Source organism: Canis lupus, chromosome 21 (assembly GCF_003254725.2).
Source record: "Canis lupus dingo isolate Sandy chromosome 21, ASM325472v2, whole genome shotgun sequence".
Classification (NCBI taxonomy): Eukaryota; Metazoa; Chordata; class Mammalia; order Carnivora; family Canidae; genus Canis; species Canis lupus.
In genome coordinates, this window is record NC_064263.1 from 41,065,526 (window position 1) to 41,093,472 (window position 27,947).

Genomic DNA, 27,947 nt, shown 5'->3' on the forward strand with positions numbered 1-27,947 from the left:
TCTTCCCATGCCATCTTCATCCAGAAGCTATGGGGGATCCCAGATCAGGACAGTGATTATAGTAATGATTCTTTACATATGGACACATTTCTTTTTACAATGTCCTTTTGCAGCATAGTTCCTCCAATAACCCAATGAAATAGATTTAGCTCATTACAAAGATGAGGAACACAAGATTGAGACTTTATCAAAAATTCCAAAAGTAGTTACTAGGCCCCAGGTATGTTCAGCTTCCCTTATACCTCATATTCACAGGTTTTTCAAGAAATGTGAGAACTTATAAAATTGCTAACATATATTTAAATAAGGTGGTTTTTTGTTTGGTTTTGTCTTTTGAAAGAGTGACAGCAGGGGGTGGGCGGAGGGGCAGAGAGAATCTTAAGCAGACTCCATGCCTGGCTCAGGGCTGGATCTCACCACCCTGAGATCATGACCTGAGCCGAAATCAAGAGTCAGATGCTTAACTGACTAAGTCACCCAGGTGCTCCATAAATCAGTTTTTAACTTGTTTGGCCAAAAAAATAAATGCCTGTTAAAAAGATGAATTTTGTGTTCATTTATCATCACCCAGCTGAATAAAAACTTACAAATCATAACTGTATATTACATAGTAAAAGACTAGACTGAAATGGACTATAGCATCTTTATTCATTTCCTAGAAATTAATATATGAACTCTATTATGTATGCCTTTAAAGAACTCCAGGATTTTTTCATTTTTCAATTTGGAAGCCAACTTAAAAATTAAGTACAGTTGTATACGTTCTTGTGTGTCATTACTATTATGTAACTCTGAATTACAAAATAGGCTGATTAAGAAATATAGGCATTCTGACAACCAGCTTTTGGAGTTTTCTTCAAAAAAGTCAGGAAAATACCATCTAAGTCTTAAGTAATAAGTCACTGATTAAGAATTATAAACCAAACTTTTTTTTTAAGATTTTATTTATTTGTTAGAGACACAGAGAGAGACAGAGACACAGGCAGAGGGAGAAGCAGGCTCCATGCAGAGAGCCCGGCGTGGGACTCGATCTCTGGTCTCCAGGATCACGCCCTAGGTTGAAAGCAGCGCTAAACTGATAAGACACTGGGGCTGCCCTATAAACCAAACTTTTGGTTCAATTCTGTTCTCATATTGGAGTAAATATTAACACATTCTTAGATGCTTTGAAGATATATACTTAAAATGCACGCAGATTCTCTGGACTCCTGATTTACCAAATATCACAAATCCAGGGGTTAGAAGAACTGAAATCAATCATTAAACATTTCTATTATTCAGAAGTTATGAATAATAATGATTGTGCTTTAACATTCATTTTAGTGTGCTTTAGTCATAGAGTGGTTTTAAATACCATAATTTTAAAATTCAATAACTATGACTCTTTACCATGATCAAAATTATATGAAAATAACAGATACAGTATGCATAACTTGCTATTGTTAACCATCTATCATGGTTTTCTTACAATAAATTTCCTTGCAACCAAATACACCAACTATAAACTAGTTGATCAGTATTTCAAATGATTTTAGATTAGCTGACTTAGATCTATGACTATCAAAGGTACATTAATAGTTATACTTAACTAAAATTATAAGTAATATAAAATTCTGAAATAGCCTGAATTACTACTCCGAATTCCATCTCCTTGTATGACATAAAGTTTTTTATAATATCTTTTAAGGTCTAAAAAGGATTAAAAGAGCTAATGGTCTGTTGAAATAAAATGTGTTAAATGGTATCCAATTTGACTATTAATGTGAAAAAAGTAAAGACACAGTTCTTTAAGTAGCTGATTAAGAATGAAAAATTGGCTGAAAAAAATGACCCTTCATATCTCATTAACAGAAATGACATCACTGGGAGAAGAAGCTGATGGTGTGTAATATTCAGGTGATTCTGAGGGTTTTGTTTGTGGGTTGTTGTTTTTTTTAATCTATTGTGTTTGAGATACTTGGCAGGTCTCTCATGTTATCCAAACCCATTTCATTCTATGTGAATGGCACCACAAGAAGTTGTACCACATTGGACCTGATTTATGAGACATCTAGATGGAAAATATCCAGCAGGCAGCTGAACTTAAGATGCAAAAGTTCAAGAAAGATGTCAAGGTTAGAACTGCAAATATGGGAGTCATATAAAATAAGAATTGAAGTCATGGGGGTACCTGGGTGGTAGAGTCGATTGGACCAAGTCCAACTCAGTGTTGGCTCAGGTCCTGAACTCAGGGGTGTGAGATCAAGTCCTGAATCAGGCTCCACACTCAGCGTGTAGTCTGTTTAGAACCCTCTCTCCCTTTGCCCCTCCTCCATCTCGCCCCATTTTCTAAAATAAATAAATAAATAAATCTTAAAAAAGAATTGAAGTCATGGATGTGGATGACATTTCCCATGAAGAGGTGGCAGAAAGAGAAGAGGACCAAGGAGCAAAGCCAGAAACTGAAGAGAGGATAGGAGGAAAGAAGTAAATCCAACAGACTCAGCATGTATTCAGGAATCCAGCTTCACTTGCTCTTATCAGGCCCATTCACTGTACTACATAGCCAACAGCACATAAAAACCAGTCCTTGCAGCCCTTGTATTATTAATGTCAGACCTAAAATGATCTTCTCAACCTTTCTTACAGCCCATTTCCTCACCTGTTTCCCCATCCTCTACCCTTATACTTTGCCTCCCTGTTTATGACCTCACCTATACCTTGGAAATGAAGTGCTCAGTGTGCTTTTCCAACTTTAACTTTGGCTTCTCTCATCTGTCTCAGTCTGAACTCTCCATTTGACAATACCATCTCCGGCTAACCCGAGGACAAATCCCATTACATTACCCTGTGTGTGGTCTCCCAAGTACCCCCTTGGCCCTATGAGTAGAACAGATAATCTAAAATAAAACCAGCATCATGCAATGCTTAGAAAAGAAAAGGTCTCACTCAAGGAGGATGGTCACTTGGGAAGGGGCTCCCTAATGCCTACCAAATAAAGTACCAAATCCTTAGCCTGCTCTTGATCGTACCCCCAATCAACCTTTCCAGATTTGGCTACTTGTATTTCCTTATAAGATACCACACTTGAAACTAGACTGCTCACTCTTTACAAGGTATGCTTCATGTGCAAAGGCTTCTATATTTCCACCCACGCTAGCAGTGGAGACAGCTGGTCCTCTATTAAATTTAGGGCTGTGAATGTGATCAAACTTGACACGAATCCAATGATAAGTAAGATACTTTAGAAATGAAAGGATCTTAGATAACAATATGGGTCAGCTCCATAATACCCATCAAGGAATTTTAAGTGATCGTAAAGGTCATTTTATTCAAGAAGGATTAGGGAAAAGAGAATCAAGTTGGTATTAGATCTATCCATGGGGTCAGAAAAACTTCTCTATAAAAAAAATGAGTGGTTGGTGAATTGTACAATATATAAATCATATTTCACTAAAGATGTTACCAAAAAGATAATCGGTAGTGGCATAGAGTATCCAAGTACAAATTTCCAAAGAACTAATTAAAGAATGGGAGCAGAGAATATTGTTTGGCTGCTGTCCCTCCACAACCAGGTTTTCAAGAAAAGCAGGAGCTGGCCCACAGGCCTCTGAACTGACGGTCACTCAGGATCAGATGCTTGGCTGTCTGCTGACCTTCGCAAGGGCATCACTGACAACATCAAGATCATGCTGCAGCTCACTCATGGCGCTGGTTATGCTCTTGGTGTCTTTCAAGATCTGAATACTCCGTGTATATGGATTATACTTCACTCCAAACGGACGCTTAATTGTTTTGGTAAATTCTCTATTTAAGAAAACAAATAAGAGGCAACCAATTTCTAGGAGGCAGAGGATGAAAACTGAGTGAGCAACAGCAAACTTATTTCATACACTAGAAGAAAGACAAATCCTTATTAGCTGTTCACACAACCAATCTGACCTACTTCCCTACGTAGCATGTGCAGAGATCCCCTGGAATCCTACACAGGCGGGATACCTAAAATTGTTCTAGACGCATTTCCCCCACCCCTTGCATTGCTAGGAGAAGATCCTGTGGATGACTTTAATTGGCTACAGTAAGGAGACCAACTACAGTAGCTTTATCAGTAGACAATGGCAGCACTTGACCACCTAGTGACAGACCCTTCAGCCATGATTTACATAAATACACCTATACACCTATACACCTGTGCACACATGCCCAGAAACAGACCAGAACAGTCCTGCCTTCTGCACATAGACATTCTTTCTGTTTACAATGTCATTCTCCAGGCTTCTCTCAAATGACCTAACTTCTATCCTTTATTCATGCATCCAAGCCCTGCCCTCTTTATCAAGTCAACATTTGAAACTCCCATTTAGAGAACAGGTGTGTTCAGGACCCCTAGGAACACAGCTGAGGACAACTATACCTGAGAAAGGACTGAAAAGCAGCTTGCAATCCACCTGGTCTACCCAGAAGGGAACCTCTTCTTCAAGTGTGCACAAAGGGGTCATCTGGGCTAGAGGAAACCCTGCTGGTATTATTATTTGGCTCTGTGCCTTGCCTAGCTCCCCAAGTAACAGAAAATCCCTGGAAGACAAAGGAGCATGTCTTAAACCCCCATCCATCCCACAATGATCTCACAATGTGACCTCAGACCTCTTCCATCAAATGTTTTTTTGATTCTGCTTCTATAGTCCTTTCCTCTACTACCTCTGTCTTGGCCCAGGCTCTTCTTTTCACCTGAAGTATTACAAAAATCTCCTGAGTAGTTTTTGTCTCCAATGTCCTCCTTTCTTAACACCACACTTAGCTGATTAATAGTTAAAGTATAGCAGGGCGCATGGTGGCTCAGTTGGTTGAGCACCTGACTCTTGATAATGGCTCATCTCAGGGTGGTGAGATCAAGCTCCATGCTCAGTGTGGAGTTTGCTTGAGATTCTCTCTCCCTCTCCCTTTGCCCCTCCCCACATTTGCATGTGCTCTCTAAATAAGTAGATAAAATATTTAAAATTAAATAAAATATTTAAAATAGTTAAAAATAGTTAAAGCATAGCTCTATTGCATTACACTCAAAGTTTTCCACCTCCCTTACCTTTTTTATGCTGTCCCTTAACCTAAAACTTAACATATCTAAATCCTATTTATCCTTGAAGTGCTTTCTCAGATGCCATTAAGTTTTCCCTGTTCCCCCATCTGGAATAAATTGCTCCCAAATAAAATGGAGAACAAAGTTGCATCTGTATCTCTCTAAGGCTTTCTATGCTATTATATAGTAATTTGCATATAGCTTATTTTTCCTAATAGATTATAAACTCTGATGGGAAGAAACCAGTTTCTCAATGTATCTGATTCATATATGCAATCACCAAACATCACCATAAACAACATACTCTAAATATTTGTTGTGAAAGGGAGATATGTTCTAGGCAGAAGGTACCTCATAGGCTTCTAATTATCCAGCTGCTTACTTCTGTGATTTGTTACCATTACTGCACCTATCTTTTGCAGAGGAAAGTTAAGTCATGAGAAAGATATGCTTTACCTCATCTTCTCCTTTGCATCTTCAAAGCTTTCAGATACAAAGTAGACATCCTGAAAAGTTGTGATGAGACACTCCTGTTTGCAGGTAATCTTAGGATCAAAGGGCTTTACTTTGGCATGTCCAGAAAGTGAATGCTAGAAGACAAAGAGTCAGTGAATCAAAGAATACCATCTAATTTCATGGCTCGCATCCCAAACACAACCACCAGAATCAGCACACCACTGAATGTACTAATGCAATGGCCCCAACCTATAATTCCAAACATATTTCCTACAGCATTATTTAACCTACAATATACCAGAAAGACAAACGGCTTGCTATTCACCAAGATTCATCTCCATGGCTTTGTTCTAACATACTTTCCATGTAAGAGGTACCCAACAATCTTTATTTATGTATATTCCTGCATTATGATGGCTACTTCCTAGCCTGCCCTAGTTATTCCTGTACATGACTTGTACCCACCATCAGGTGGTAGACTCCTAAAAGCAAGAAGTACCATGGACAGTATTTCACACGCATCTGTTACTCAACAAACATAAGTTCATTCCTTAATTGGATAAATAATAATTCTCAAAGAAGTCCATGGAATTTAGGAGAAGTTTTTGCTAGCACACTAAAAGTGGTGAGGGAACAGCAAGATTTTGTAGGCAAAAGTTTTAAAATACTTTTTGTTTCAAAGATATGTATATTGGGGCACCTGGGTGGCCCAGTCAGGTAAACGGCTGATCTTGGGCTCCTGGGGTCAAGCCCCGAATCAGGCTCCACACTCAGCAGGGAGTCTGCTTGGGGATTCTCGTTCTCTCCCTCTCCCTCTATCCCTCCCCATGCTGGTGCTCTATCTCTTAGAAATAAATAAATAAATAAATAAATAAATAAATAAATAAATAAATAAATAAAATGTCTATAGTGTGTCAACTATACTTAAAAAGAAAAAATTAGGGGATCCCTGGGTGGCGCAGCGGTTTGGCGCCTGCCTTTGGCACAGGGCGCGATCCTGGAGACCCGGGATCGGATCCCACGTCGGGCTCCCGGTGCATGGAGCCTGCTTCTCTCTCTGCCTGTGTCTCTGCCTCTCTCTCTCTGTGTGACTATCATAAATAAATAAAAATTTTAAAAAATCATATTTAAAAAGAAAAAATTAAGTAATTAAATTCCACATATAAATAAAAAAAAATTAGGGTAGCCCTATAAACCTGAGAAATAGAGAAAATTGTCTTGAGTAATGTTTACTGCTCACCAAGCATTTCTCACAGCATGCACTTGTTTAAATACAAAAATTCTTGCAGGTTGTATCAATTATATTAAGTGAACATGGCTACATAGAGAGATTTATGGTTCTTACTTTAAGTTCACTGATGGAAGAAAGTAATCCAGCACCAAAGACTCGCAGCTGCCCGTCTTGCTTACAGAGACCAAACTCCACAGTAAAAAAGTAGCACTGCAAAAGGACATTAATATTACTTTCACATCTTGAATAACTCAATTTAAAACAAAGTGCAACTCTGAGTCACTGACCTACAGTGCCCTGGCATAAAGTTCAAGATTCCCAGACCAGTTCCCAAGTATTTCTACAATCTGGCCTCTTCTAAACTAGCACTTCTCAAACTGTTATTCCCAAGACTCCTATATGCTCTTAAAAATTACTTAGGACCCAAAGGACCTTTTGTTGATATGGGTTACAGCCCACTATATTTACTACAGTAAAAGTCAAAAGTGAAAACATGTATATGTTTACTAATTATGTTACCATAAAATGTAATAAACCATTTATGCTGTGGTAGCACAACAATTTAATGCAAAGTAACTATATTACACAAATCAAAAAAGGGTCAGGAAAGAGGCATTGTTTTACGTTGTTCCCAAATGTCTGGCTGGAAAAACAAGATGGATTCTCATATCTGCTTCTATATTTAATCTATTGCAATATGTTGTTTTGGTTAAAGTATATGAAGAAATTCAGCCTCACACAGATTAAGTAGTTGGAAGAAGGCTATGTGTTGCGATAGCCTTTTCAGGTAATTGTGGATATTCTTTTTTGACCCTACATCAAAACTCATTAAGTGGCAATTTCTTAAAGTTCAGCTACCATGTGGGATCTGAAACCATATCAATGAACTTTAGCTCTTATACTGAAATCCACTTTGCACTCTGAGTGGATCTTTCACTCAAGGACCCTGTACAAGGATTCCAGGAACACCAGGGGGTCCCCAAATCATAATTTGAGAAGCACTGTTCTAATCATCTAGCCTTTTTCATACTACCTCCCCCACCCTAACACACTTGGTTTCTTGTCATTTCCCCAGATACAACAAGCACCTCCTTGTCTTTCCTTGTGTGCCCTCATCCTGAGATGTTGCTGCCTTTCTGGCAGATGAAAACATGACGCATCTTCCCTGGGCTAGTCCAGATGTTCTTTCATGGAACCTTCCCCAAGCAGTTCTCTGCCCTCCCTGAACACTCTGCCTGAACTTCTCTGTAGAGTTCACCGCATTTTAACAGGACTGCTTCCTCAAGTTGTGTACAAATTCCTTGAAGGCAGGAACCAGGCCTTACTCATCTTTGTATTTCCAGCACGATGTCTTGTATCTAGTGCTCAAAAACATTTCTAGCATCGTTTTCAAAGAACCTATTGTTTTTGCTGGAAAAAGATCTACAAACAATTAACATTATTGAACTCTACCTTTTCTTAAAGCCCATGTCTCCTTTTGATGAACTTTAAAATTTTATGCCCTCATTTAATCCTACTGAGATTATTTAAATTAAAATAATATGAGCAAAGACAAATTTTCTAACAATCGTCTTGAATATGCACTTTTAAACTGACACTCACATCTCCCCCCCATCAGAATTACTAATCTATACAGCTATTTTCTGATTTATACCGTTGCCAGTTTTTGAACAGCCTCCTCTGAAGCTCCAAGGGAAGCCAGGCCAATTTCTTGGGAGAATTGAGCAAAACTAGGTTCAGCCAAAAGGGGGACATGACCTAAGAGTTCATGGCAAGTATCTCTGAAAAAGAGGTACAAGTTTGTCACCCTGTGATGCTTATGTCTCATAAAAATACATGATCAACAATTCAATCAAACCAAAATCTGATTGCACTTTTATTCAGGTGGTATTCCTCTGGAAATGGACCACAAAAGACACTAGCAATTTAGTAAAGAAACTATTTTGGTTCAAAACCAAGGCCACTCACAAACATATACACATAAGATATCCATAGACATGTCCTCCCCCACACCCCCCACCAAATCAGGTCTCTGCTCAAATGTCACTTTCTCAGTGACTCCTTGTCTGATCACCCTTTTCAAAACAGAAACACTTCTCACATACACCTCTTTCCCCTTTCTCTGCTTTACATATATATGTGTGTGTGTGTGTTTGTATATATGTGTATATAAATACTTAATATATATATATATACTTGTTTATTATCTCTATCCCCCATTAGAATAAAAATTCTATGAAGGCAGAAATTTTTGTCTGATTTTTTTATACTCCTCATGCTTAGAATAGCACCTGGTACCTAATAGGTAACAGGTTGTCAATTAATAATAGTAATGATAAAGAAAGAAGTAGAATAATAATAATAATGGTAATGATAATGGCTAATATATCTAGAGCATGGAGCATGTATTATGTGCCAGGCACTGTTCTAGTTGCTTTACACATGTTCATTCATTTAATCTTCACACAAAACGCCTGAAGGAAGTACCATTATGACAAATAACTATTTAATGAATGAATGCTAAAGCAGAAATACTCACGGCTCTGGGGTATAGAGAGGGTCTGAACTGTGTCTCACGTACTGTGTACAGTGAAAAACTCGGAAGGCTAAACCTGATAAGAAATCTCTTGGTGATAAGTAACCAGCCACGGGACGGATGGAAAAACCTGTGCGCTCTGCAAACCAAAGGAGAAAATGAAGAAAATCTTCACCCAAACAGACCATTTACTGCAACATTTTAATACCACCAGTGGGTCCCAGTAACAGTTTGAGGGAGAACATGGAAACTAAATTTATCATGTGTATACAAAGGGGAAGTAATCATTATTAAGCACTTACTGTAGGTCAGGCATTGAGTTAGACCTTACATATCACATCTCTTTTCATGTATACAATTTGAGCTAGTTTATTCTTCTCCTTGTGACAACTGTAAAACTGAGGCTCAGAGACTCAATAATGTGCCCAAAATTACACAGTAGATGATAAAATTCTCCTTATATTCTACCTTGCTGTCTCCCCAAACTGTTTAGAATATCTCCTAGGCAACCTTACTTCCTTTAAAAAAAAAAAATAAGAAAAAACTAACAAGGTCTATTAATATAGATCAGAACCACTTCCTAATTTATGCCACTTTAAGCCAGTACTACCTCTTGCAAAGTTTATTCTATCTAAATCGGATGATGCTCTTCTATCCACCAACAGCTAAGACTACATGCACTCTGTAAAAGAGGCCTGCCGGCAGGGCAGCAACAACTCAGAGGGCCTCTATAAGCTCCACTCTTGCTGTTCATTTCAAACCCTCGCCCTCTGTTCTTCCAATTCCGCCCAGTTGCTTTTATACTCGGATTCTCCCACTTTGATAGATTAGACTTCATCGTCCAACAGAACTCTCCACAATAATGGAAATGTTCTATCTCTAGGTTACAATGGGGTAGCCACTAACCACATGTGGCTATTAAACACTTGAAATGTGGCTAGTGTGGCTAGAAAACTAACATTTTGGTTTACATTAATGTGAATTTTTAATTTTTTTATTTAAATTCAATTTGCCAACATAGAGTATAACACCTAGTGCTCATCCCATCAAGTGCCCTCCCTAGTACCTGTCACCCAATCACCCTAGTCACCCCATCCCCCCACCAACCTCCCCTTCTGCAACCCTTTGTTTTCCCAGAGTTAGGAGTCTTTCATGGTTTGTCTCTCTCTAATTTTTCTCACTCAGTTTCCCTCCTTTCCCTTATAATCCCTTTCACTATTTCTTATATTCCCCATATCAGTGAAACCATATGATGATTGTCCTTCTCTGATTGACTTATTTCACTCAGCATAATGTGAATTTTTTAAACAACCACATGTGTCTAGGGGCCACCATATTTGACAGTGCAGGGAACTCCTTCCCACTGGTGTTTTGTTTGAACTGTCATTTAGGTTTGATTTCCCTCTTTGACAATTTCCCTTGAAACACATTTACCAACATGTTCTGCAGCCAGCTCACGCTCCAGACCCCCAAGTGAACAGCTTTCAGCTTTGTATCCACAACAAAATATTTCCTCCAAATCTCAAGCAAATTTAATTTGATAACTTCTGTAGCATATGCTTGCCCATCTTTGTAAGACCCGTGCGTGAGGTCATGTGCATTGGTTCTCTGTCATCCTTAATCACTTTTTTAAATCTAGTTTTTATAGGAACCATTTATATATGAGTTCTTCCCTTATAAAACTATAGTGCCTTTTCCTGCTTGGTTTTTTATTAGTTTTGTGCATAATGACTGACTAATAATTATAGAGTTGAATAGACATGTAGATTTTTATGATGGTCTGTATAAGAAATTCAAAGAAAGGAATTCCAGATCATGATGGAAATAAACTAAACTCCCTTTGAGTGAGAAACATAACTTCTATTTGTTCCTAAGGTTCTAGTCTGCTGAGATCAAAGGGGATATTTATTTTTCTTACATATTATAAACCCTGGAGATCACTCCTCATTTTACTTCCTATACTAGCTAGAAGAAATAAGGAAGCCTAAACCAAATAAGCCTGAGGAATGAAAAGGAAAAACACTGTCCTTCCTTACTCTTTGTTGATGCTTCTACTAGCACATTCTTCCTTGGGAAAATTACAGAGTCTTACTGTGAAAAGGAGCTTCAGAGGCCACTTATTCCAATCTTCCCCCAAAGAGCTTGAATCTCCTCTACCACATCCCCGACAAGTGGGTGTAGAGCTTTTGCACGAAAACCTCCAGGAATGCAGAAATAACCATCCCATGAGCCTGTTCCATCTTCAAATGGCTTTTTTTTTTTTAGCAAGATCTTCTCCATTTTGAGCTAAAAGCTTATAGTTTCTATCCAATTATCATTTACTTAGGGTCACATAGTATTGCTTCTATTCCACAAGATGATCATCTAGTATTTAAATAAAGCTATAATGTCCCTTAAATCTCCAGGTTAAACACCCTGTCTTTCAAATTTTATTTATATAATACATTTTCCAAGCCCCTTATAATCCTCTCATTTTCCTATGCACTTGCTCCAGATCATGACTGCCCCTCTTCAAAGGAATGCCCAATACTGGGTCTAATACTCCAGAACAGAGTAAGGAAAATTCTGACCTCCCCTACACTTGAACTTTATTCCTTCATTAAAAATTCTATCATGATTACAGAGTTAACATTCCCCTTAACAAAAGATTAACTCATGCATTACCTTTTAAAAAGTTTGAGACATCTTCCAATTGTGGGATGTTATCTTCCCGGTATCCACAATATTTAGAAAGCAAAGGTAAGTTTTTGAGATACTCTCTGCAGGCATGGGTTGGGTAAAGTTTGTTGAGCTCTTGGAACACAGTTCCCCAGGTCTTAATCTCCTCTTCAGTGAATTCAACCTTGGGAATGGGGTCTCCACTAATGAGACAAAGAGAAGTTATTTTAAATTAGCATTCAATAAACAGCAGCACTTACCTTTTATTTACTAAATGAGCATAATTTGCTCTATTCTTTTATTCTATTATTTCAAAGCTGAATAAGTTATTTTTATAATATACTTACTGTTTATAGTTCATAGCCAAGTCTGCAAAATACTTTCGTCTTTTACGGTAGACATTGTCTTTGAAGCCCTGATAATTAAAGAAAAGTTTTTAAATATTCATACTAAAAAATACTTGACAAATGATATTTAGGGAACAGTTCATTATTACTTGAGCTATGATATAACCCCTTTAGGGCTACATCATTGCTATTTTAAGCAAGTACTGTCTAGAAATTCATGATTTTTTTTAAAGATTCTATTTATTTATTCATAAGAGAAACAGAGGGAGGCAGAGACATAGGTAGAGGGAGAAGCAAGCTCCCTGTGGGGAGCCCGATGCAGGACTCCATCCCAGGATCCCGGAATCACGCAGGACTCCATCCCAGGATCCCAGAATCACGACTTAAGCCAAAGGCAGACGCTCAACCACTGAGCCACCCAGGCATCCCTCATGATCATTTTTAAAGTCAATGTTATATGAAAGCTTTATACTATTGTGGCTACTGAAATAAAGATACTCTAGATACAAAAATCCCATAGTGGGTACAAAAGTAAAATGATTTAAGGAATAAGAAAAGCATCCTACTTAAATGCACAATTCTTTTCCAAGTGAGTTTTTTTTCTTAATCATTTGAGTATATCTTCAGCTATATTCTCTGTAATAGTAATTAACAATAAAATAGTAATTAATAAAACATGAAATCATGACAACTAAATCTAGCCTTAGATTTTATCACAAACTGTAAACATAGTCCTATTTATAAAAGCAAACAATGATAATAAAAAGAAAATAATTTACACCTAGAAAAAATTTTTTTAAATAGATAAAATAGACTTCAAAAAAGCAAAGCCCAGGAGAAAACAGCCAATAATGCTATAGAGGAAAGAAAGGGAAGACACTTGAAAAGAGAAAATGAGACTCATCTCTCTAACACGGATTTACAAACCCCTACCAAGTACCTGGCCTTGTGCTAAAATCCAGAGAAACAAATATGAACAAAGCACAATCTGAGTCTCCAAGGAGTTTACATCAACCAATTATTATGAAACAGTATGACAATTGCCTTATTAGAGATATGCCACGATGCCACTGGAACTCAAAAATGAAACTCTTAATCCACAGTATGTGAAAGAGGGCAGTTGGGGGGAGTCAGGGAAGATTTCCCAATGATGACTCCCAAGCTAAGTCTCAGAAAAGGAGTGGGGATAGCTGGGTGGGAAAGGACAGAAAGGACAGTACTGATGACGGTGAAGAAAGACAACATGATGTACCTAAGGAAATGTGAGCTGGAGCTTGGAGAGAACAAGGAGCATGGGGCAAATTGGCTTGAGGTCTGCTAATAAAGGTCTGAAATAGCTTGGACTTCAGTTTTTGGGTAATGGGAAGCCATTGATGATTTTTTTAAATGCTTTATTGAGATATAATACACACAGCCTAAAATTTTTAAGTGTACAATGTAGTGATTTTTAGTACACTCATGGGCTTATGCAATGACCTCCACTATAATTTCAGAAAATGTTTCTCCCCAAAAGAAACATCATACTCATTCATGGATTCTCCCCATTTCCCTTCATCTCCAGCCCCCAACAACTACTAATCTACTTTCTGTTTCTATGAATTCGTGTATTCTGGATATTTTGTATAAAAGGAATCATATAACACACATGGCCTTTTGTAACCAGCTTCTCTTACAATCAGTTTTCAAGGTTCATCCACGTTGTAGAATGCATGTATCAACATTTCACATTTTTTTATCATAATATTCCATTTTATCGACATATCACACTTTATCTATTAATCAATGGATGAATGTCTAGGTTGTGTCCACTTTTTTGTTATTATGAACAAAGCTGCTATGAACATCTGTGTAGAAGTTTTTACATGAATATATGTTTTCAATTTTCTTAGATAGGTACCTAGGTATCATTGGTGAGCTTTAGGCAGAAAAGGGATAATGACCATACTAAGGTTTTAGATCCTTCTAGGGACTATGAGGAGGATGGGTTGGAGGTGTTAAGCTGGAGGCTGGGGGGTGAATTAAAGGTGTGGTAATAGGAATAAATAAAGAACAAATTTAAGCAATATTTAGGAGGTAAAAATCAGTAGCACTTGGTAGTAGAGCAGAAATAGTTATTTAGTTACCTCTCCATAACCATGCTCCAGATTTTCTTGCCTTTGAACCTTTGCTCATGTTGCAATGAACTATCCTTCCTCACCATCTCTTTCCTGCCAAACTCCTTTCAGGCCTAGTTAAAATGTTGCCTTTCTCTGATCTCTTCAACTAGAAGTGTTTGCCTTCTTGCGTGCCTCTCAAAGCAATTTGTTCATGCTACTTAGCACTTTTCACAATTTAATCTCATGTTTATTTACAGATGTGTGCTTTATCTTTCCAACTAGGCTGCAAATGCCTTGAGAGCAAGTGCAATTGGAATTAATAAATTGCTCACTAAGATATTATAGAACAATGTGGGTGCATCAGCTGAGGGCTGTCTAAGAAGATACACGGGCAATGAACAGAGCTACTAAGTGGCAGATCAAAGTCCTGGTGCATATGACTCTAAAATTGCACTCTTTTTCTCCACCCTCCCAGGACCATAAGACTCCACAAGCAACCTTAATGCTCTGCGCTTACTGATTCTCCAGCTCATGCCTGTACTATGTCCCATATAATTTTCCAAGGATCCAACATCCTATTTCAACTTCCTAATAAACTAGTCATGCTGGACAGCGTGGGTAGTTAAGTGTTTCTCCTTCTTATCCTTACCCTCCTTTCTAATAATCTATACCCACTTCAACAAAAATTGCTGCAGATATTGTCTTGATTTTAGCATAATTCTTGGAATAGCTCTTATTAATAGGAATGACAGACATAGGACAGGTGTTTCAGAGTCAGTGAAGTTAGCTGCGCTTCAGGCAGTTAGTCTGGATTCCCCAGGACTATGGAGACTTCCTGAAATCCAGATTAAAACAAGATCCTGTTTAGTCTAGAATAAGTGCAGTCTCCAAAAAAGAAAATAATTTGTCTTAATTTTTAGTTTGCTTTAAATTATTTTCATGAAAAGATTTATTAAAAATATTTACAGGATGATCTGCATCCAGTTCAGATCCATACATCAGAACTCTGTTGGCACAATGGTCCAGGTCAGAAATCTTCATTGGAAACCAAGGAACAGTTTCCATACCTGCAAAATACAAAACCACTAACAGTTGAAGAGATGATCTTAAAGGAAGGCAATAAGGAAAAAGAAATTAAGAAATTCATAAATACATCTGGATAAAATTTTTAATTTTAGCTTGTACTTTGAGGCAAAATTTATACAAATAAATTGCTCTATTTCTAATAAGTAAATTTCATTCAAAATTTTTGAGTTCAAAACATTTTTGAGCCTTGATTTTCTTAGTATTGAAGAAATGCTATACTTCAGGAATAGATTTTAAGTACAAAAAATTTGTAAGCTACATATTTAACTATCTTTTAAAAAAACAGAGTAAGGTATACAACTTTGCACACCAAGGTGCAACTATAATAAGGACTTTCAACATTTCTTTTTGTTGATGCAAATGATCTTAGAAATCATTTTGTCTTTGCCAATTTGATCTCTCACCTCCTCTCAGACATGCAGCCCTCCTGTAACACTGGGGTTTTGCACATGTTGTTCTCCTGCCTGGAATACCTATATCCTACTCCCACTTCCTGCTCCACCCCATCCTTCTAATTTTCCTGAGAATATCCTTCTCCTCCTACAAGACCTTCCCTGACCCTGCAGGTAGAGCTAATTCTCTGTCCTCTGGGATCCTATGACACTGTGTTTCTGATTCTCTAAAACATATCAGTTTATATCTGTATATATATATATATGTATATATATATATACACACACACACATATATGTATGTATGTATGTATTTGTATATCTGTTTCTTAGTAGAAATAACTGACACAAGTTGGTGTTCCCTAAATATCAACTGAACCATTTAGCCCCTAAAAAAACTCTTCATTTTATAGATGGGGTAACCAAAGCTCAGAGAGGTAAAGTAATTTGTCTAAGGCAATTCATTTCTACTGGAAGAGAGAGGACTAGAATTCAATCCTTCTTGTTCTAGCTCTCATATTCTTTTTAACATATCCAAAAGTGATAGTCAAGAGATTTAACCACAAATACCACAGAGGCACCAATCACTCAAAATAGATACAAGCAGCATCCTAAGCTCCTGCTCCACCAGATATTAACCCTTTGGTTGTTTGTGGTGGGCCTGGGACTCCTAGAGTAGCATCTGGAGCAAATGGGCTTCAGGCATGGTGGGACGCTCAAGGGACTCAGGGAAGCAGCTATCTGCCACTCAGAAATGGAAGCATATTAGTATTTTAATAACTTACACAGCCACACAAATACATAACAGATGTGTACCAGCCCTGATTACACCCCAATATTGTGCATGTTCCATACCATATGTAAAATGTGGTTGAATTATCCTTTTATCTTTTGTGCCAAGTAAATGACAAGGATTTTTTTCACAACAGAAGATCTTACTCATCTGAAACCTTAGGAGGCTTTGTTGCTTTTCATTTGCTTTTAGTGGGAGTGGGGACAGGGACGACTGTGTAAAGAGTGTATTTACATCATAGTTGTCAGCAACTGTCAATATTCTCAACAAATTTGAATATTCATTTAATATCTGCCAGATGCTAAGCCTTGTGGTAATTTTTAAGTATGCAGGGATTGTAAATTGAAGGTTTGTGAAATTAAGAAATGCTTGATGATTTGGAAACTGAGAAAACGTAATTTCTAACTATTCTGAATTCTTAGACCCAAGGTTTCCCTTTCACTTCTCTCACACTTGATAAAATGTTACTTTATAATTGTTCGATAGTATTTTGAGCAATTACATTTTGTGCTCCCTTCACTATCAGGCTGTAACCAATTTGAAGAGACTGTGTTTTATTTTTATTTCTGTGCCTTCAAGATAAATATAATATTGGACATACATTATGTACTTAATCTTCTGAGTGGGATTTTCACTTTTCAAACTTACCATCTTCCTTCGCAGTAAAATTATCTGGTGGATTCACAGAGAGAACGTTAGTGTGGGACTTCAACAGATGAAAAATATCATTCAATTGTTCTCTGTTGATATCACAGTCAACAAAAATCTCAAATTCTGAGCTTCTTCTCTTTGATTTTCGGGACTCAATATGTAATAGGTTCACATGCTTCTCCTGTGTAAAGCAGAGAGTAAAAATACATAGGAAAACTTCAGAAAAGGTAATAGTCTCTGAGCTCATTACTTTCATTACCACTAAAAAATCAATTCTATGCTTATGGTGATAGTCAAAATAGAAGAAGGCTGTTTTTAGTGCTATCAACAGCAAAATAATTCCCCTTAAATATTAAGTACTGCTCAAAAAACTTTGAAAAATTTATCACACCCTCCAGAAACTAATAAAATGACACCCACTAGAAGTCTCTCAAATTGCCAGAAATGAATGGCCTCAAATCAATATACCAAATTTCCTAGATAAAAAGAACCTTTCAAAAATTCTTATAAATAAGTGTTTTCAAAAAGTGATATTAGGAGCACCTGGGTGGCTCAGTGGTTGAGTGTCTGCCTTTGGCTCAAGTCATGATCCTGGGGTCCTGGGATCGGGTCCCACATCCGGCTCCCCACAGGGAGCCTGCTTCTCCCTCTGCCTATGTCTCTGCCTCTCTCTCTGTGTGTCTCCCATGAATAAATAAATAACATCTTTTTTAAAAAGTGATATTAATGTCAGCCCTTTAGAAAGGAAAGTTTCCTTTGCGAATATGCATTTAATAAAATTAGATGAACAGCTTGAACAGAGTATTTAATACCTCAAATCTCTTAAGCTACAAACTTAGTAACCAGCTGAAGCAGATTGCTTCTTCTGCTCTCTTCCCATGCCAGCCCAAGCTGGGTGCCATATGTGCAAACCTGTGGGAGGAGGATATCTTCCCTTACCAATTTGGATAGCTGAGGACCAGCACCAGTGGCATAATAATGAAACATAAGAACAAATTACCCAATATCTAAAAAAAATAAGGTTAGAATAGCTGATTTTCAACACTAACAAGTTCAATTTGAATTAACTTGGTGAATACCTATGTAGCCAGGTAAGAGCTGTGAAGCATACAAATGAAAAGCAAGACATACAAGGAGCTTATAATCTAGTTGGCTAACACATGTAAGGCTAAGAGAAAATACAAGTAGTAAGTATTTAGGTGTAGTAGATATTCTGGGAAAAAGCATTATGGGCTAGAGAAAGTAGACATTTCCATGCAGCAGACAGGAACTGAGATGAGTCTTAAAGAATAGATAGAGTAGGCAGAAGGGAAGAAGGAGGATTCCAAACAGACAGAGCTGTAAATGCAAAGGTAAAGATAAGTAAGAATTATTAGGAACATGAACCAACAGGAAAAAAAGAGTATTTAAAATGTTGGGAAATTGGAATAGGCAGGATTTATCCTGGAACACAGATTTTATCATGGAATCAATAGAAGAAAGCCAGTTACAAAATATACTAGAGTTGATCAGAAGTAAAAGAGAGTTTCTGACATATTTTTCTAGCTATATCTCCTGAGGCAAGGGAAATAAAAGCAAAAATAAACTATTGGGACTACATCAAAATAAAGAGCTTCTTCTGCACAGCAAAGGAAACAACCAAAAAAACTAAAAGGCAACCTACTGAATGGAAGAAGATATTTGCAAATGACACATCTGATACAGAGTAAGTATCCAAAATATATAAAGAATTGATAGAACTCAACACCCCAAAAATAAAATAATTCAAATTTTAAAATAGGCAGAAGACATGAACAGACGTTTCTCCAAAGAAGACATCCAGATGGCCAACACACACATGAAAAGATATTTAATATCACTCATCATCAGAGAAATGCAAATCAAAACCACATGAGATATCACCTCACAGTTATCAGAATGGCTAGTATCAAAAACACAAGAAACAACAAGTGTTGGAGAGGATGTGGAGGGAAAAAGAAACCTTGCATTGTTGGTGAAAATGCAAACTGGTGTAGCCACCCTGAAAAACAGCATGGAGGTTGCTCAAAAAGTTAAAAATTGAACTACCCTAAAATCCAGCAATTGCACTACTAGGTATTTACACAAAAGATATAAAAACACTAATTCAGCGGGTTACATACACCCCTATGCCTCCTGCAGCATTGTTTATAACAGCCAAACTATGGAAGTAGCCCAAGTTTCCATTTATTGATGAATGGATAGAGAAAATGTGGTATATACCTATAATAGAATATTATTCAGCCATAGAAAAATAATGAAATCTTGCCATTTGCACCGACATGGATAGAACTAGAGAGTATAAGGCTAAGCAAAATAAGTCAGAGGAAGATAAATACCATATGATCTCACTCATGTGGAATTTAAGAAATAAAACAAGCAATCAAAGGGGAAAAAAAGAAACAAACCAAGAAACACACTCTTAACTACAGAGGGGAAGTGGGCCAGGGGGATGAGTGAAATATATGAAGGGGATTAGGAGTGCGTTTGTTGTGATGAGCACTGAGTGATGTATGAAAGTGTTGAATCAGTATATTGTACCTGAAACTCATATCACACTGTGCATTAACTATATTTGAATTAAAATTAAACTTTTTTAAAAGTAGAGTTTAATCTATTTCTTGTTAATATTTACATTAAGAATGCATTCATAAATGTTTTCTGAATGATGACGTGAATAAATATAAAGCTAAATTACGTTTTTGGAGACAAAGATGTAAAATGTCAATTTTTCCTCAATTACTCTAAATTGAATACTATCAAAATCAAAATCTTGATGGAATTTGGTGAGGAAATGTAACTAAATAATTTAAAATTCCATCTGGAAGAAAAATTTAGTCAAGAAGATCCGGGAAAATTTACACAAAGTAGAAGTAATAAGTGAGACATTTCCTATCATGTATTTCAATTACAGAAATAGCCACGGAGAAGTTAAGCAGTTTGCCCAAAGACACATAGCTAAAAGGTATCAGAGCTGGAATTCAAACTCAAGCTGTCCTGCTCTATAGCCCATGCTTTTAAACCCTAAATTGTAATCCTATTTACCAAAAAGGAAGTCAGAATAATGGATAACATGGATCTTCTTTGAGTAAGACATATATAATCTGAAGAATGAACACACTAAAGACTGGCATAGCCAAAATCTAGGACCTAACTACATTGGGAAGATGGGAGGAAGGGAAGTTGAGAGGGCCACTGGAAAGGAAGCTGTGTCAAAAAAGCTAAGTCTTTACTTCCATTATAGGAAATCATTAGGTAATAGCTAATATCCATAAACCAAAAAATCATGAAATAGCATAAAAAGCATATTGTTTGTAAACATAGAAGTAGGGGCACCTGACTGGCTCAGTTGGTAAAGCATGGGACTCTTGATCTCGAGGCTGTCAGTTTGAGCCCCACCTTCAGTGTAGACATTACTTTAAATCTTCAAAACAAACAAACAAAAAAACATGGAAGTAAATTATAGAAAATATAGTTAAAAGGGTTGGAAATAGTTGCCTCCTAAAGGCTGAGGGTAAGTAAAATGAGATGGATACAGAGCTGTATGGGTAGGTCTTAAAAACATAGTGCTGAGTAAAAAAAAATAATAAAAAAATAAAAAATAAAATAAAAAAGATACCCTAAATAAAAATTACATAATTTGCTAATACATGCACACACAAAAACTCTACATATTCTAAAGTACACATAAAAATAATTCCATGTACAGATCAAACATATCAGAGCAGCTGTCTATCAGAAGAGAGAAATGGAGATTGAATAGAATAATGAAATAAAACAGGAGGAGGTTGTATGAATTGATGATGATAAGCCTACACATAATTTGATGTGTATGATTAACTCAACCCTTTGCCCTAAGATTAACAAAATAAATTAGACTTAAAAATGAGGAGCTATGAAGGGGTGCCTCGGTGGCTCCGTCCAGTCAGTGTCTGATTTCTTAATTTCAACTCAGGTCATGATCTCAGAGTCATGAGATTGAGGCTTCCCCCACCTTCCTCCCATCCTACCTCCCGCCCCCCACCAATGGGTTCCACACTAGGTGGGGAGCCTGCTTGAGATTCTCTCTCTCCCTCTCCCTCTCCCTCTACCTCTCCCATACACACACACTCAGCATGCGTACACCGCTCTCTCAAGAAAAAAAGTTAAAAGATGGATTTATGGAAATGGAATTACTGGGTCAAAATATGTGAACATTTTAAGGCTACTAATACGTATTGCTTCCTTCCCTATTATACCAATTTATCCTCACACCAAAGGTGTATTTAAGTCCCAAATGCACTGAAGCTTTGACGGTAGGGAACAGTATAACTGTAGAATCTTTATTATTTTGATATCTTAAAAATATGATTAAATATATCATTAATGTCATTAAATAATATTAAATTTTTAATATTCTATTTAATTAAAATTGGCTTTTCTGAAATCCACAAAGTGAATCTTTCTTTCCCTATTTCTTTATTAGCTATTTGTATCTTCTCTTCTGTAAATGGCTTGTATCTCTTGCCCATTTGTTAGAATCGAGCAATATTTTAGAAACTAAACTGCTTAAGAAATTTCTGCCACGCATCTCTGAAGAATTTATAATAATTCACATTTTAAATATAATTTTAGAGACTCATTTGAGAAGAGTATTATGCAAAAATATGCAGACTGCTTACCTGGAAGATTTTTAGTGCTTTTATAAGTCCACCAACTTCATTCTTCAAGGAAAAAATGAGAGTCGCTCTTCCTCTTTCTAAGGAATTATCTTTGTTTTCCTTATTGTCTTCAATCATGATGAATTTGGTGTCGTTCTCTAAAACAAAGTATGAAAATAGAGAGGTCTAAAAAAGAAGTTGTGCAATATAGACTATATTTGATAATATTTGAAACTTAAGACAATATTTGATAACACTCTCTGAGTTCTAATTTCCTCACCTGTGAGATGTGGATTTGTAGATATGCTTTGCAAGACTGTAATGAGACCAACATAAGATAAAACATTGCCTATCAACCCTAGACTATAATAGGCATACAATGCATGTTACTGGTTTCCTTTTTCTTTTTTCCTAATTCAATTCCTGCAGGGTGTGAGTCATGCCCACTGGCTTCTTGCAGTCTTCCTACTGTGGCCTGAACTGAGCACTCTTCCTCTATAAAAGCTTACTTTCCCCCTACACTTTCATCACTTTATTATACTGGGTCTTGAATGTTTTATTCATGCATGTCTTGTCTTTCAACAAGGCATCAAACCGCTTCAGAACAAGACCTTCTATTCATTTCATAAATTCAAGAGCCTGGGCAGCACTGGACACATGGGGACCACAAGGATAATGGCTAGCCACTAGAATTCTGGCTCCATATAAGTATCTTCTTTCTTCTCTGACTTGGAATCCTCCAGGCAGTGGACTCTGGAAGGCCAATAAGCCTTTTAAACATTAGCCTACAAGAGTTATATGATTATGGATCCAACTCTGGTGTGTGCGTGTTGGGGGAGGTAAGGATATTGTGAGGGATGAAAGTGGAATATAACTTTCAACAGAGAAAATACGCTTGAGAAATAAGATCTGGATTTAAAAATGAAAACAGCAATGGGTGACGGGCACTGGGGGTTATTCTGTATGTTAGTAAATTGAACACCAATAAAAAATTAAAAAAAATAAAAATAAAAATGAAAACAGCATTTTGAGGATTTATTCCTACCGGTTTTCTTTTCATTATTAATTTTCCTAATTGCCTAGTTTCATGTTGGAGTTCCAGTGGAATTAATCCTTAACAACTTAAGTTGATATAACCAATTCCACTGTCTTTCATCTGCTTGCACTAACTGCTCCAAGCCTGCAGCAGTACCACCCAGAACAGGAATAATATGCTGCTCTGGGCTTGAAGCCAGATAAACTGGGTCCAATCCCCCACAACTCAAACTTCACTGACTCACGGAAGCCTTCCCAGGCCTCCCTAAGTCCATTCCCCTCAGTGTTCAAGATTGCCATACCATAAACCTCCCATTCATAGCAATGGTCACTGGTGTAGTTATAGTTCTGTTTCAGTGAGTATTTGATTATGTGCAGAAACACCACAGGTAGAATAAAATTCCTGGCATTTAGTTGAAAGCTGTCTTCTCAGAAGATGAACTAGACATCTACCTTGGCATCTTCTCAGGCACCTATTTATATTACTAAACAGTGTATGGAAATATTTGGAATGTGAAGTCAGACATATCTGTTTATTGGTCTGATGTTTATTAGTATATGACCTTGGGTATGTTACTTAACCTTTCTAACATAACAAAGTTACCAAAACGATTCACTGGAACTCACAACATCCAAAACTATCTCACACACTTTGTTTGTTTGTTTGTTTGTTGTTTGTTTGTTTAAGAGAGGGCAAGAGGGAATCTTAAGCAGGCTCCATGCCCAGCATGGAGCCCAATAAGGGGCTCAATCCCACAACCCTGAGATCATGACTTAAGCTGAAATCAAGAGTCTGATGCTTAACCAACTGAGCCACCCAGGCGCCCCTCTCACACATTTTAAAACACATGATGTGGCTTAGTATTCTGATGTTTTCCCCCACAGAAGAAACAAAGCTATTTTGGGCATCAAAAAAAGACAGAGCTATAATTCAAAGTTTAACCCATACCTATTGATTCACTGAGTTTAAAATCAAAACTGCTTAAATGTTTTTAATTGTGTCAATTAATTCTCTGTAGCTGAAACAATCTTTATGCCAAATACTATAAAACCAAAAGACTGATTAAGCTTAATAATAATCCGGATTTTTCTGTGACCTGACTTTAATAATGGTAAAATAAATGAAATTTCAACCCAAGCACATTCATGTGAATAAAGTAGCATAGCGTTAAGGCAGTAAAGATTTAAAAACAAGACAATTTGCCTCCAATTGATTCACAGACTTATGTATGAGGGAGAGGAAGAGGGAGAAACAGACTTTCCAATAAGCTGAGATCCCAGCTATGATATCTGAGAAGCATACCATCCCCCCAACCACCATTTTCCACCCTGTAACGAATATCCTAAAGATAAATGGAGGGATCCCTGGGTGGCTCAGCAGTTTGGCGCCTGCCTTTGGCCCAGGACCTGATTTTGGAGTCCCAGGATCGAGTCCTGCATCGGGCTCCTGGCATGGAGCCTGCTTCTCCCTCCTACTGTGTTTCTGCCTCTCTCTGTCTATAATGAATAAATAAATAGATCTTTAAAAAAATAAAGATAAATGGATATGGCTTCCGGCCCATCCATAAGTCTGATCAGGAAGGATTTATGGATGAGAAACAAGAGATTCTAAAAGAGACTTTCAGCTTCAAAGAAACTGATCCTTTGGTAAACAAAGTATACAGTATACAAAGTATACAGGAAATTCAGAACTGGTAGCTCTCGGGCTAAAAATTCAGGGATGCATTCTCAAAATATATTTTAAAACGTGAAACCTTTGGAGAAATGTATCTAACTATCATTAAAAGGCCATAGACTTTTTTTCCACACAGAGTATGGTTGATTTTGTCCTATAGAGTGCAGACGCAAACAATAAGAAGTATAAAATCATACGGCAAATTGCTAGTAACAAATTCATCTACAAACCCATCTAGACAAGTTTTAATTTCTATGTGCGTAAATGTCCTTATTTGCAAAATTGGAGGGAGGCTAACTGACACCAATCTCATGGTTGTAAGGAGGATTATATGTATAATATATATATATAATGTATAAAACCATTAGAACAGTTGCTGACTTACACGAAGTCTTCAATAAATACTAGCTCTAAAAATGGGAAGCGCATCCCGAATTTCCCTGTCTTCAAAAAAAGATAAAATGTTAAATGTAATAAAATTGACATTCTAAAATCCTCTGGCTAAGAACTTTTCTTGCCCTGGTTGTTAAGCATTTTGAAAGATGTAAATATAGTTTTATGGCATGAAATGTAAGTATTCTTTTGTCTTAAAGTGATTTTCAGTTTCATTAGTTTATTTACTATGAAACCCCTAAAATATATTAAGTTCCAAATCTCAAGTGAATAATTTAGAAATTCATTTGTAAACAAATGAAGACTCTAGTCAACCTATATTTACTAAGTCCCCATTTTCCTGGATATTGTCACTACAATGTGCTGAAGAAAAAGGATTCTGCAAATCTAAGCTACTTCTTAGCCCACCACCATGTTTCATAATGAAAGCAAATTTCAACAACTGGGAACAAAGATCAGAGAACAGTAAATAAAGGTGATTTTTGCCAGTCAGTGGGAAAACTGACAGATTTTCAGATCTCCTGACAGTTCATCCTTCAACAATCTCTCAGAGTTTAGAATGCAACTCTTTGTATAAAACTATATAAAGATTTCCTTTCACATTTCAAAATTGGTCCTTAAGCTCCTCTAGGAGCCATTGTTAAAAGGTAGTAACAGTCATGACTGGTTTCACTCTATCCTTTTGGGTTTCATAATTCTCTCCTCTTTCCCTGGTTCTGGAATGGATCTAGTTTTGCCACCAACATCTCATCAGTGGGCTAGGGCAGAGAAGGGTGAAGGATACGTTAATTAAATATTTACTATACACAAAGAGTAGAGGTCAAGGTGTTTACATTGACTCTTCTCTCCCATAAGTTTAGTCAATAACAAGTATAATTTAAATTTACCTAATCTAAGAAGCCCAAAGCACTATCAAATTGAAATATTTTGAAAGCACAGATGCTGTTTGAAGACAGAACTAAAAGCCATGAGAAGGACTGGTGAGGATGGAGAGAATCTTCCATAGAATCTTGTTTTTCTTTTCTGACAGGGAGAAAGGAATGAGAATGAAAGTGGAGATGAAATAGAAAAGAAAACAGTGCCCATGAACAACATTTTCCTAGGAAATAAAGGCACTGGTGAGGAAAATGAAAATAGAAGACACATCCCACCTGAAGATAAGCTAATATGAACTCTAGTATTGAAATTCATAAACCACAGGTTATGGCTTTGCAGAAACACCTCTGGTTACTTTAAGCTGTGCTCACATCTACTTTTAAAACAATAAATGTGGTGCCTGGATGGCTCAGCGGTTGAGCGTCTGCCTTTGGCCCAGGGCATGATTCTGGGATTCGGGATCGAGTCCCACCCTGGGCTCCTTGCAGGGAGCCTGCTTCTCCCTCTGCCTGTGTCTCTGCCTCTCTCTGTGTGTGTCTCTCATGAGTAAAAAAATAAAGTCTTTAAAAATAATAAATAAAACAAATAAATGAATTCCACCCTTCTTTGAGAATTAATTGATGGGCATAAACTTTTACTGGATAGATTCGAAAATTCAACTTCAGTTTTTCCCCCAAGCCAACTAGACTAGAACATCAGTGGGGATGGGGAATTAATTTTAAACCACTGAAAACCAAATGTCAGTAGCAAGGTTGGATCTGAACTACTATCACTATTTGTCAATTGCAGACCTGTACTGGGTTAGGGTGCAGGTGATAAAGGTAGGTGTGATGCTAAGAGGCTTTGCATCTGAAATGCCCTTTTCTTTGGAGATCTCCAAGGGACGGTTCCCTTATTGGGAAAAGGAAAGAAGAGATGTTGCTATTTGGTCAAGAGGAAGGAAAGGAAGAAGAATGCATTTATTGTTTGCTAACACAGAGGAGTCACACAGACTTGAGTTCAACTCAGAACTTCCCGGGAAATGTAAAAATGCAAGAAATACCCACCTTACAGGGGCTGTCGTGAAGGTGAAATCAGATGATGTGTAGAGAGTCTGTCCTTACACAGCAGGCCCTCAAAGATTGTGTCTTTTCTTCCCAAAGAGGGTAGGAAGAAAGAAGAGTCCTCGCAGGGGTACAGCTGGGACTCCCCAGATCCAGATCTCCACGGGTGGTTACTTCCTGGGAGAGTGAGCCTGCCCCCTCCCCACGCTGGCCCAGCACCCACAAATCAGCGGCGGTGGTCCCCGGTCCCGGCGGCAAGGAGCCACCTGCCGACCCGCGCGGCCCGCCTCTTTATAGGAAGCGGGAGTCGCAGCGGACCAATGGGCGCCCGAGGCGGCCGGGCAGGGGCCAATGAGAAGGGCCGGGCGGGAGCGTGGCCCGGGCGCTGACCTCGGCGTTGGTGCTGACGGTCCCCGCCAGCCTGCGCCTCGCCTTCTAGCTGTAATCTGACTCGTGTTTTAATTAAGCTAATGCCAGGCCAGCCCTAACTACGTAAGTCTAATATTAAACAATCCAGGGTTGGAAATTCCCTCCACACTAAGTTGACATCTGTTGACATAATGACCTTCTATAGGCTCCTCTGCTTCTCCCGGGGCTCCAAAGCAGAAATTCCTGCACCCCGCTGCTCCCCAACCTCCCACATATTTCTGTGCTTGGGGGCTATTTGATAGATAGCCCATCCCCACTTCACCATTCTTTTGGTGCCTTCCCTTGTTTCTTGAGGAAGAACAACTGTTTAACTTTTTAGAAGAGAAGCGCTCAATGCGCTTCCAATTAAAGGAATTTTAAAGCTGCAAGCAGATGAGCATGCTATGTTAGCAGAAAAAAAATATGTGAACGACATGACACAGGAGCCCCCAAATTGGGCTAGGTTATTTATTGGTTGAGTGCTTAGTCCATTAGTTCATTAGTATATGAACTACTTTGTAGTTCAAAGGACTACAGATGTAATGAATTATAGTGTAGAA

At 37.6% G+C, this 27,947-nt stretch overlaps 1 protein-coding gene across 1 annotated transcript; it reads right to left on the bottom strand.

Annotated features, from left to right (window-relative positions):
• Positions 1-682: 682 nt before the first annotated feature.
• TPH1 (tryptophan hydroxylase 1) lies at positions 683-27,257 on the bottom strand. Its single transcript, XM_025459676.3, has 11 exons — positions 26,983-27,257; positions 21,979-22,115; positions 17,297-17,480; positions 15,344-15,444; positions 12,282-12,349; positions 11,941-12,137; positions 9,280-9,415; positions 8,395-8,521; positions 6,855-6,950; positions 5,510-5,643; positions 683-3,786 (listed from the first exon to the last, which is right to left on the bottom strand). The coding sequence occupies exons 2-11, from the start codon at positions 22,093-22,095 to the stop codon at positions 3,612-3,614; spliced, it is 1,335 nt and encodes a 444-aa protein (XP_025315461.1). The 5' UTR covers positions 22,096-22,115; positions 26,983-27,257; the 3' UTR covers positions 683-3,611.
• Between the last annotated feature and the right edge of the window lie 690 nt (positions 27,258-27,947).

What these genes read in the sequence shown, in the direction of transcription:
- TPH1 (XM_025459676.3), bottom strand. Translation starts at nt 22,095, where the DNA reads ATGATTGAAGACAATAAGGAAAACAAAGATAATTCCTTAGAAAGAGGA. An exon ending in AAGCACTAAAAATCTTCCAG is followed by an intron (nt 17,481 to 21,978) that starts GTAAGCAGTCTG and finishes TGCTTTACACAG; the next exon opens with GAGAAGCATGTGAACCTATT. An exon ending in CTTCCATCAGTGAACTTAAA is followed by an intron (nt 5,644 to 6,854) that starts GTAAGAACCATA and finishes TTTGTCTTCTAG; the next exon opens with CATTCACTTTCTGGACATGC.